Here is a 10000-nt window from a genome sequence, read left to right as displayed (position 1 = left end):
TGCGGGATTTGAACAGGAAGCTCGAGCTTGCTTTTTAGAAACGGGCTCAGGTGAGCAGAAAACGGTTCTCCTCGCACATTATCAGCCCTCCACACCCAGCCCCACAGCACACTAATCGTGTCGGTATCCCACATTCCGTGCGGCCTGCCGGAGGAAGGCCTGTGTTTAGGAGGCTACTGCAATAGTCCAAGCACAAGGGCTACATTGGGACAACCACAGTGAGAAGGGAGAGCCCCTCACCCCTTGTCCTGCTGCCCTGCCATCTGGAATTCCACATTAGAGATTCATTCCTTTGGCGTTGATAAATAGTTCCTAAAGTGCTTTTTTTTTTTTTAACAAAAATGTTAGCGGGGGGGGGGGGGGGGGGAGTCGCCCGGATGGACGGCCTTAGAAACGAGAAGTGGGGAGGGGAGCGGGCACTTCCTGAGGAAAATCAGATGTGCGCTGTGTGCTGTGCATCCTCCCAGCCGCTTTTGGTTTTCGTTTCTGGATTCAGAGAAAGAACCAGGTCTCGGGTCTCGCTTTCTCTGTGCGCCATCCGGTCTTCCTTGCGGGGTACTCAAGCCGACATTGCTATGGCCGGAGGCGAGTCGGTCCCGTTCACTTTTTTAAAAGAACGGAGGCGGAATTCACATCGTATATAATTCACCCTTTGAAAACACACAGTCACTCTCCACCCGCCTCCCCCAGCCCCTGACCCCTGCTCCTCCCCTTTCCATCTACGGATTGGCCTGTTCTGGACATTTACTCTCCATGGGGTCCTGCGCTGTGTGTCCTTTTGTGTCTGGCTTCTGTCTCTGAGCATCGTGTGTTCAGGGTCCACCCACGTGGAGTTGTGTCCGGGCTTCCCTCCTGTTCATGGCTGCGTAATATTCCCCTGCATGGACAGACCGCATTCCGTTCATCCATCCGTCCACCGATGGACACTTGGGTTGCTTCCACCTTTTTCCTACTGTGAATAGGGCCGTCGGGGACATCCTCGACCACCCCCCCCCCCTCATGGTTTCAACAAAGAGCCGAAAACCCAAACCCAAGGACGCGTGCTTCTTCTGCCCGCTCCCGACGGTGCAGCGTTCCTTCCACACCAGGACCGAGTCTGCGGGGAAGTGAAACCGCACTCCTGGGCCCCCGGCGGCACCCTTGACCTTGTTTTTCTCGAGGTTTCGTCAGGGCCCAGCTCTGCAGGAAAACAGCGGCCCCCAGATGGAGCGGGCGAGATAGGATGCTGTGGTCCTGGAGGGGAGGGTGTGTCGTTTCCTCTCCCCGCCGGCTTCTCGGTAACAACAGGGCTGCGCGGGGCGGGGTAGGGGGGGAAAAGGGGGCGACGGGGCCTGGAGAACGGCATCCTGAGAAGCTCCCTCGGAACCCACGCTGGGGCCTGGCGTCCTCGCCTCTCGGGGTCCCATCTGCCCCAAAAGGGGGACCCCCAGACCCGTTAGCAGGACACGGGGTTCAGCGGGGGGATGTGGGCATCTCCATCCCCCCCATATTCTTGGGGTACATGCTGGACCCCCGGGTGCCGGGATGGCCAGCAGACCGTCCACCTGCTGGACAGGCCCCGAGTGCACGGGCCTTGCTTGGAATTTGGGGTGACCCCGGGGGCAGCTGACCCCGTATGGCCACGCGGTCGTCTGCAGCTGGTTTTCAACAACCAGAGAAGCATGGAAACCTGACTGCTCTCCTCCCGGGTTTGGGGGCTTGAGGACCCCGGGATTTGGGAAGATGAGGTCTTGATCTCCTCCACTGCCGGCTTCTCCATCACCACCAGCTCCCTCCCACAAAAGGCACCCGCTCTCTTATTTCCCGAGTCCAGACCTTCTCCGACGGCCCCATACGTGGCAGGAGGGACCTCACAGAGTGAACCGTTTCTCGTCCTCCACATTCTCCCCCACGGAACATCCTCACCCCTCCGCGCTCAGGCTTTTGCTGCTCTGCGCATGTCGGCAAATGACCAGAAATCGCGCGAGTACTGATTTGGGGGTTGCAAACGGGATCTCGCGAGTCCGCGAATTCGCAAATACGGAATCCGCGAACCCAAGAGGACGGACTACACAGGTTGGGAGCCCGCGAGTGAGTCCATGAAGGGTAGCGTGGTCGGGTGGGGTGTGCGCCAGATTCTGACCCGAGCGGAGAGAGGCGGAGAGGGGTCCGCCTGCGTCAGGGGCCGACGAAGCAGCGTTGGCGAGGACGTGAGGAAGTCAGACCTCTCCTCCAGGGTGAGTGGGAATGGAAAACGGGGCAGCCGCTTTGGGGAAACAATTTGTTGGGAAAACAATTTGGCGGTTCCTCAAAAAGTTAAATATAGGGTTACCCCATGACCAGGCAATTTCACTTCTGGGTATATGCCCAGAGTTGAAAAAAAAGATATTCCAACCAAAAACTCATGCAAGCATATTCAGGGCAGTTTTTAGGATGGCACAAAGTAGAAACAGCCCAAGTGTCCACGGATGGACGGATAGATGAACAGATGTCCGCCCATCGGCTGTCGCCCAGGCCGGCCCCGACTTGCAGATCCGGGGCCCAGCATCCCAGGCCCCCGTGGCTCCAGAGTCCTCGCCCCCCCCACAACCAGGACCGAGGAGGATGGAGACCCAGCTACCCAGGGTCTGTGTCCGCCTCCGTCCTCACGGGGCTGCTCCTCTGCGTCTGCGTCTCCTCTTCTGTCTCTGATGAGGACGCTGTCCTTGGATTCAGGGCCACCTCCTCCAGGAAGCCCTCCTCTCCATCCTTGATTCAGGGCCACCTCCTCCAGGAAGCCCTCCTCTCCATCCTTCCCTGCATCACCCCTGCAAAGACCCTGCTTCTAAATAAGGTCCCGTGCAAGGGTCCTGGGGTCAGGACGTGGGTGCATCTCATGGGACCCCCCCCCCCCAGCTGCCACCATGTTTCCTTGAGAAATGATGTTTTCCAGAAGCAAAGCGCAGGGCATCCTACTGGACCAGGGGGCACGGCGTGGGAACAGAGACCCGTCTGTCTCAAGCACGAGTGGTCAGCTGCACAGAGGAGGCTGTAATCAGGGACAGACGGCCATGTGGTGTGTCCCGGAGGCGGCCAGAGAGCTGTGACGACAGCCACGGTCAATCAAATGCACTGAAGAAGCCGACGCATTCGGGACGGTCAGTCCCCTCTGTCTGGCGTCCGTCCCCGGCTGACCACTCTGCCTCCACCCAGCCCCACTCGGCTCTGATGGACACTGTCTGTCCCGACTGTCATGGACGTTGCTGTGCGGCCCCGTTCTGACCAGCGTGACGGAAGACAAAGTCGGCCGGAGGGATGCTCAGAAAAAGTGCTGCTTCCCCGCTAAGAGGGCCAGGCTCAGAGGAGGAGGAGCTGACAGGGCCCCTTTCCTTCAACGGCCCTACACACAGACGTGATGCCTGGTGCCGTGGCAGCCACTTTGGGCTCTGAGGCAGCAAAGGTGCAGATGGTAACATACAAAAGAGGGAGGTGGGGAAAAATAAAAAGACATGGGGTCCTTGATGACACCCTGGAGCTGTCACGCCCACCCTGGAGGGCTCATCTCTGAATTTCTTGTTAAGTCAAGAAAAAAAAAAAAAATCTCCCGGTTGAGGCCACTGGTTTTCATTACCAGATGCCAAAAGCCTTCTTAGTGGAATGCTGATTGTGTAAAGCGACATTTTCTGCAGCTCTGTCGGAGTCCTGCATCTGGATACCAAGACCCCTCCCAATTGCCCAGAAGAAGGGGGTCCTTCTGCCTCCATTTGGGATCTGGGACCCAGGACGCACGTGAGCACAGCTTGTCCCCCATCGCACTCTGGGCCGCATGTCCCTCCTCCTTCGTCCACGGGGCGACTTTCTCTCCCGCGAGCACCCCTGCTTCTGCGGGTTTGCGTGCCGGGGATGCACTTAGGTAAATTGTCCGGGCTGTCGGCATCTAAGCGGAGCCACGGGGCAAATTTGACGGCCCCATAAAGGACGTGCAAAGGCCCGCTGGTGTTCGGGGCTGTCGGGATGGTGGGATTCTCTGGGAGAAGGGAACGGATGAGGTCGGAAGGAACGGGGCTGGGGGTCTAGAGGCGGCTCTGGCGGCGTGCAGCCCGGGTCCCCAGGGCTGATTTTGGGGCTGGAGCTTGTATTTCAGCTCAGGGCCCTGCAGAGGTCGCTCAGTCACTCAGCATCAGGCCCCTGGGCTCCCCAAGGGGTGCAAGGCCATCCCGTTCCCTCTCCCCTCCTTACAGCCGGCCCCAAATAAGCCAAACAGGGGCGCCAAGTTGGCCACCCAGGGGTGCAGCCTGTGCCCGGGGTCCTCGCCGCTCCAACGGGACATCCAGCACGTGCGTGGGTCCAGCAGAGTGGGAATCGGGCAATGCGGCCCTCGCATCGCTTTTTTAAATAAAGTTTTATTGAAACACGGTCACGTCCATTCGGTCAAATAGCGCCTCTGGTCGCTTCCGTTCAGACCGTCCGGCCCCAGGCCAAGAGGGAGTCGCCCCATCCTTTTAAACTCCCTTCACGCCTGGTGTGGACGTGTTTTCTCCACGGCAGCTCCAACCTGTCCCCCTTCGGAGGGGACGGGACGGTAGACCCGGGGAAATCCCAGCTGGTCTGTTGAGAGACGGGACCGTGAGCTCAGGAGGGTGCCTTGCTCAGCATCCTGGATCTCGTAGGCACAGCGTCCCGTCTCCCGGACCAAACTGTGTCTCCCCCGAAATTCACAGGTCGGGGTCCTGACCCCCCCAGGACCTCAGGATGGGGCTGAGTTTGGAGACGGGTCTTTAAGGAGCGGATGGAGGTGAAAGGAGGTCCTGATGCGACGGGACTGGGGTCCTGACATACGACCCTTTCTAACCTCAGGAGGTGTGTGTCGCGGAGACGAACCCAGCAGCTTGGAGGATGAAGGGGGTTGTGAGGCGCTGGATTGCACGCAGGGCCTGCCGGTCTGTGGGTTCGGCTTGTGCAGCGCGCTCAGTGTGCCCACAGTGAGTTCTTTTCATTCTCCCCCCCCCCCCCCCCCGTGGTTGCTGCCCCACTGTGTGGACAGGGCGGGAGATCTCGAAGCCACAGGGGTCCGGGCCCCGCAGCCCAGGCTCCCGAAGGCCGACCAGCATGGCTGTCTCGGGAGAGGTCGGCGGCGCGGACCCTGTGTCCGATCCCAGGGCCTCGTCCTCTCTGCGGGGCTGAGTCCTCCGTCACCAGGTGTGAACTCCAGCCCGGGGCACCACTGCCTGTGACAGTGGGACAGACACAAACAGACGGACGGACGGGGGCAGAGAGGACGGGTGAATGACAGACGGGTGGACAGATGAGGGAGAGACAGAGAGAGAGGTCGATACATAGACAGATGATAGATACACAGATGATCGATGAATAGACAGATAAAGATAGACGATAGATGGGTGGATTGACGACAAATAGATACATAGATAGATGATAGATAATAATAGGTAGACAGAAAAATAGATAAATAGATGATAGATAGAAGATAGATAGATGATAGATAACAGATAGGTAGATAGATAGATAAATAGGTGATAGATGAGAGACAGGTGATAGATGGATAGATAGATGGATGAAAGATAAATGGAGATAGATGATAGGTAGATAGAAAGATAGATATATAGATAGATAGAGAGAAATGGATGGTAGATAGGTAGATAGATAGATAACAGATAAATAGAGATAGACAGATGATAGATAATAGGTAGATAGAAAAATAGATAAATAGATGATAGATAGAAGATAGATAAATGATGAAACGTACATAGATTGATAGGTTGATAGATAGAGATAGAGAACAGACAGATGATAAATAGATACATAGATACATCGATAGGTAGATAGATGATACATAACAGATAGATAAATAGATAGAAGATAGAAGATAGAAGATAGATGATAGATAATTGGTAGATAGATAAATGATAGAAGATAGATAAGTGATAGATACATCATTGATAGATGGATAGATAGATCGATGATAGATAGATGGATAGATACAGATAAATAGAGATAGATGATAGATAGATGACAGATAAAAATAGATAGATGATAGATCGATCATAGATAGATGGATAGATATAGATAAATAGAGATAGATGATAGATAGATGACAGAAAAAAATAGATAGATGATCGATAGATGGGTAGATGATAAATAGATGATAGATAATAGGCAGATAGAAAAATAGATAAACAGATGATAGAAGATAGATGACGATAGATACATGATGCATGATAGATAGGTAGATAGATAAATACATAGGTGATAGACAATAGATGGAAGACAGATGGATAGGTAGACAGATAGATGATAGACAGGTGATAGGTGGAGACAGACAGACAGTTATAAATGATGATGGATCATAGATAGGTGCTGGATGAATATAGATCCATGATAGATATAAACGTGTAGGGCCCACAGAATGCACACAGCTGACTGGTAGACAGACGGTCGATGCACCAACATTAACACACAGTCCACGCGCCGTAGACGTAGGTAACCCCGGAGTCCTCCTGGAAGAGCCGTCCGGCATTCGCTCAGTCACCCTCCGGGCCGCGTTAGGCAGCACAACCACAGGGCATCACGAGGATCGACTGTCCTTCTGGCAGCTTCCGCCCTCCTTTCCTACAGCTCACGGTCCTGTGAACGCATTTCAACACTTGTGCCCGTGTGCGACTCGGTCCACATCGCTCCCCGCCTGCCCTCCAGCCTGACCCAGCACCGGCCGGTGTGGACTCCAACAGGTCCTCTCAGGATGCACAGCAGGTGAGCCCGAAGCCGCCCCCGGCCCCCCACAGTTCCTGGGGCTGGGTCATCCCTGCCTGTCACCTGGCTGCATACCAAAAGAGGTCGCAAGGTGCACAGCTTCAGGATGCAAAAGGAAATATGTTCTGTTAGCTTTTTTTTTTTTTAATTAAACAAAACCAGGAATCTGTTCTGTCTGGGAATGCAACTGCAGCGCACTCTGCCCTAATGTTAGGAAAATGGGCCCTCCTCCTTGCTTCCTTCTCAGATTTCTCCAGGCAGAAAACTCTGTCAGGAGTGGCAGCTTTCCCTGCAGTCTGCTGGAAGTAGCACTGGGGTGGGAGGAGGGTCCGGGGCTGGAGGGGGCTCTGAGGCTGGAGGAGGCTCTGGGGCTGGAGGAGTCTCCGGGGCTGGAGGATGCTCTGGGGCTGGAGGATGCTCTGGGGCTGGAGGAGGCTCTGGGGCTGGAGGAGTCTCCGGGGCTGGAGGGGGCTCTGAGGCTGGAGGATGCTCTGGGGCTGGAGGAGTCTCCGGGGCTGGAGGAGTCTCAGGGGCTGGAGGGGGCTCTGAGGCCGGAGGATGCCCTGGGGCTGGAGGTCACGCTGGGGTGGGAGGAGGCTCCGGGGCTGGAGGTCGCGCTGGGGTGGGAGGGGGCTCTGGGGCTGGAGGAGTCTCCGGGGCTGGAGGAGGCTCCGGGGCTGGAGGTCGCGCTGGGGCGGGAGGTGGCTGGGTGTCCGGCGCCCCCGGGGCAGCACCGGCGAGCGCCGACAGGAGGCGGGGACGGGCGCGCTTGGCCGAGGACGACGATGACGAGCGCCAACAGACAGTTAGACAGGAAATTTCAAAACGGGTTTCCTCTGCACCTAGCCTGCCGCCCAACCGTGGCGGCGGCTCGGAGGTGGACCCTGAAGAATTTGCATTTGGGGACGGCGGCCGGCCCGTGCCATGCCCCCTCGGCAGCGAGCCGACGACACGGACGGGCCGCTGGGACGGGACCGTTTGCGGACGCCGGCGCATCCCGACGGACGAGGGCCCGGGACGCGGGCTCGCAGGATGCCGGTGGCCTCCTGAGCTGGGCGCACAGCTGCTGGCCGGCCGCCTCTGACCGCTCCGTCTGCAGACCCTGCTCCAGGTGGGCTCTCCGCTCTTTCTTATTTCTGCGCCTTGGCAGGCGGAAAAGGACGCTCGGGGGGGGGTGGGGGGGGGGGTGGGGGGTGGGGAGGGTCCTCCGGTGGGGAAAACGGGGATTTCCCTGCGTTTTCCTCTCGGTGGTGCAGACAGAACCCAAAAAAAAAAAAAAAACCAGAAAGACTTTGCAGAACCACCCAGCAGGGAAACGCTCAGAGACCCTCGCCTTCCAAAACGCTTCCAGCCAAACGCGCCTGTGCACGGCTCAGCCCCCACCCCTCCGAGCGCAGGTGGATAGGGGCTGCGCCCGGAACGGGGCGGGGGCGCGCGCTCCTCGGCGCCCGTTCGCCCCGAAACCCGGTCCTCCGTGCCCTTTCAAAACCGCGCGCAAACCGGCGCCCACGTGCCGGCTGCTTTGGGGCCGTTTTGGGAACTCCCGGCCTGGCTGTCTGTCCGTTCATCCCAACAAGGTCGTCTGCAGCGGAGGGGGGTTGTGGGTCACACCAGGAGGGGGGGGAAAGGGGAACTGCGCAGGGCGCGTGGTTCTGTTTCCAAAACGAGGAGCGGTTTTTTTTTGTTTTTTTTGTTTTTTTGCTGTGTTTTCATGCTGTTCAACGTGCGCGCTCAGAACCAGCACCCAGACGCAGGGACGCGCGCTCGCGGGCCACACTCGGATTGCGCACGCAGGGGCGGACGCGCCGTGTGCGTGTTTTTTTTATTTTATTTTATTTTTTCCTCTAAGACGTTTCGGTGCCGCCGGAGGAACCGTTTTCATTTGGGCGTTGCCAGCGTTGGGGGGACGGAGGGGAGCCCCTGGCCTGCTGCGCCCCCCCCCCAAATCCTGGCGATCAATCTCCCCGCCCCCGTCCGCGGAGACAAAGGGGACCCAGGCGGAGGGAAGCGTCAGAAGGACTTCTCAAATGTCCCAGCTTAGCAAGGTTCACCCATGACCAGCCCCCCCCACCCCACCCACCCACCCACGAGGTCTGCGTCTTCCTCTTGGGGACCAGGGGAAGCGGCGATGCGTGAGTGACAGGTGGCCCGGGACGGTGGCTGTGCATGGACAACCATCTGCCTGCACACGCCGTCGGCCGGGCAGGTGAGCCCAGTGTCCCCGTGCTGGTCCTCGCTCGGCCCGCAGCCCCTGCCTCTGCTCCTCCTGGGCGGGCACGCCCACCTCTTGCGGGGGCGGGGGGGCCTCTCTGCCATCTCCTTCCTGTCCTTGGCAGCCGCAGGTGGGCAGGCAGGATGTGAGGACCCCCACGCGCACCTGGCACCTGGCTCTGACTCCCTGAGCGAGGCCATTTGTCCAGGGCCCCCCCCCCACCCACCCACCAGGAGATGCCCCGTGCCTGACACAGACCCTCCTGGCTGCGGCCCAGCACAGCACGCCGGGGGAGGTGACCCTGGGAATGAGCACAGGGAGCCGTGGAGGGGGGGTTCCCCCAGCAAGAGTCCTGCAGCTGGGGGTCCACACCCTCACCAGATGCACAGATGGACGGATGCATGGCTGTGGGGCTGCCTTCCTTGACGAGAAACCGATGGGTTTGCTGCCTGTGTGTGCTTCTGAGCCCGGCTGGGACCTTGGGGACCTCGAGTGGCTAGGTCTGTGCGGGGACCTCGGGGGATGTTGGTGACCACATCCTTGCTGGGATCTCGGGGGGCCACATCCATGTTTGGACCTCGGGTGGCTACGTCGGTGCTGGGACCTCTGGGTGTGTCGTTGACCACGTCTGTGTTTGCACCTCAGGGGGCCACGTCTGTGCTGAGATCTCGGGTGGCTGTGTCCGTGCTGGGGCCTCAGGGGATTTTGGTGACCACATCCGTGCTGAGACCTCAAGGTGCTATATCTGTGCTGGGACCTCAGGGGGCCACGTCTGTGCTGGGACCTCGGGGGGCTATGTCTGTGCTGGGACCTCGGGGGTCAACATCAGGGCTGGGACCTCAGGGGTCCACGTCTGTGCGGGGACCTCTGGGGTCCACGTCTGTGCTGGGCCCTCGGGGGGCTATGACTGTGCTGGGACCTCGGGGGGGCTATGTCTGTGCTGGGATCTAGGGGGTCCATGTCTGTGCTGGGACCTCAGAGGGCCATGTCTGTGCTGGGACCTCGGGGGTCAACATCAGGGCTGGGACCTCAGGGGGCCACGTCTGTGTGGGGACCTCAGGG

At 58.5% G+C, this 10000-nt stretch overlaps 1 protein-coding gene and 1 long non-coding RNA gene across 4 annotated transcripts in view; one reads left to right on the top strand and one right to left on the bottom strand.

Moving 5' to 3' along the window:
- LOC139042647 (uncharacterized) overlaps positions 1 to 888 on the bottom strand; it is a 1028-nt gene extending 140 nt beyond the window's left edge. The window contains exons 1-2 of the long non-coding RNA XR_011499610.1: positions 749 to 888; positions 241 to 603 (exon numbers count right to left, since the gene is read on the bottom strand). This is a non-coding gene — a long non-coding RNA (uncharacterized lncRNA). The remainder of the gene's footprint in view (positions 1 to 240; positions 604 to 748) is intronic.
- A 3924-nt stretch (positions 889 to 4812) lies between these two features.
- Positions 4813 to 10000, top strand: part of P2RY8 (P2Y receptor family member 8) — a 51682-nt gene continuing 46494 nt past the window's right edge. Inside the window, exons 1-3 of one of the 3 annotated variants that reach the window (XM_070501954.1) lie at positions 4813 to 4940; positions 6451 to 6726; positions 7573 to 7837. Coding sequence is in view for 1 of the 3 variants with exons in the window: in XM_044768246.2 (XP_044624181.2) it covers positions 7512 to 7837 (326 nt within the window). In the remaining 2 variants the exon portion in view is untranslated. Of the gene's footprint in view, positions 4941 to 6450; positions 6727 to 7472; positions 7838 to 10000 lie in introns of those variants that run through there. The other 2 variants (XM_044768246.2, XM_070501955.1) reach the window with 2 other exon arrangements.

This window comes from Equus asinus, chromosome X, assembly GCF_041296235.1.
Source record: "Equus asinus isolate D_3611 breed Donkey chromosome X, EquAss-T2T_v2, whole genome shotgun sequence".
In the NCBI taxonomy this organism is placed as follows: domain Eukaryota; kingdom Metazoa; phylum Chordata; class Mammalia; order Perissodactyla; family Equidae; genus Equus; species Equus asinus.
This window is presented reverse-complemented; position numbering and strand designations above follow the sequence as displayed.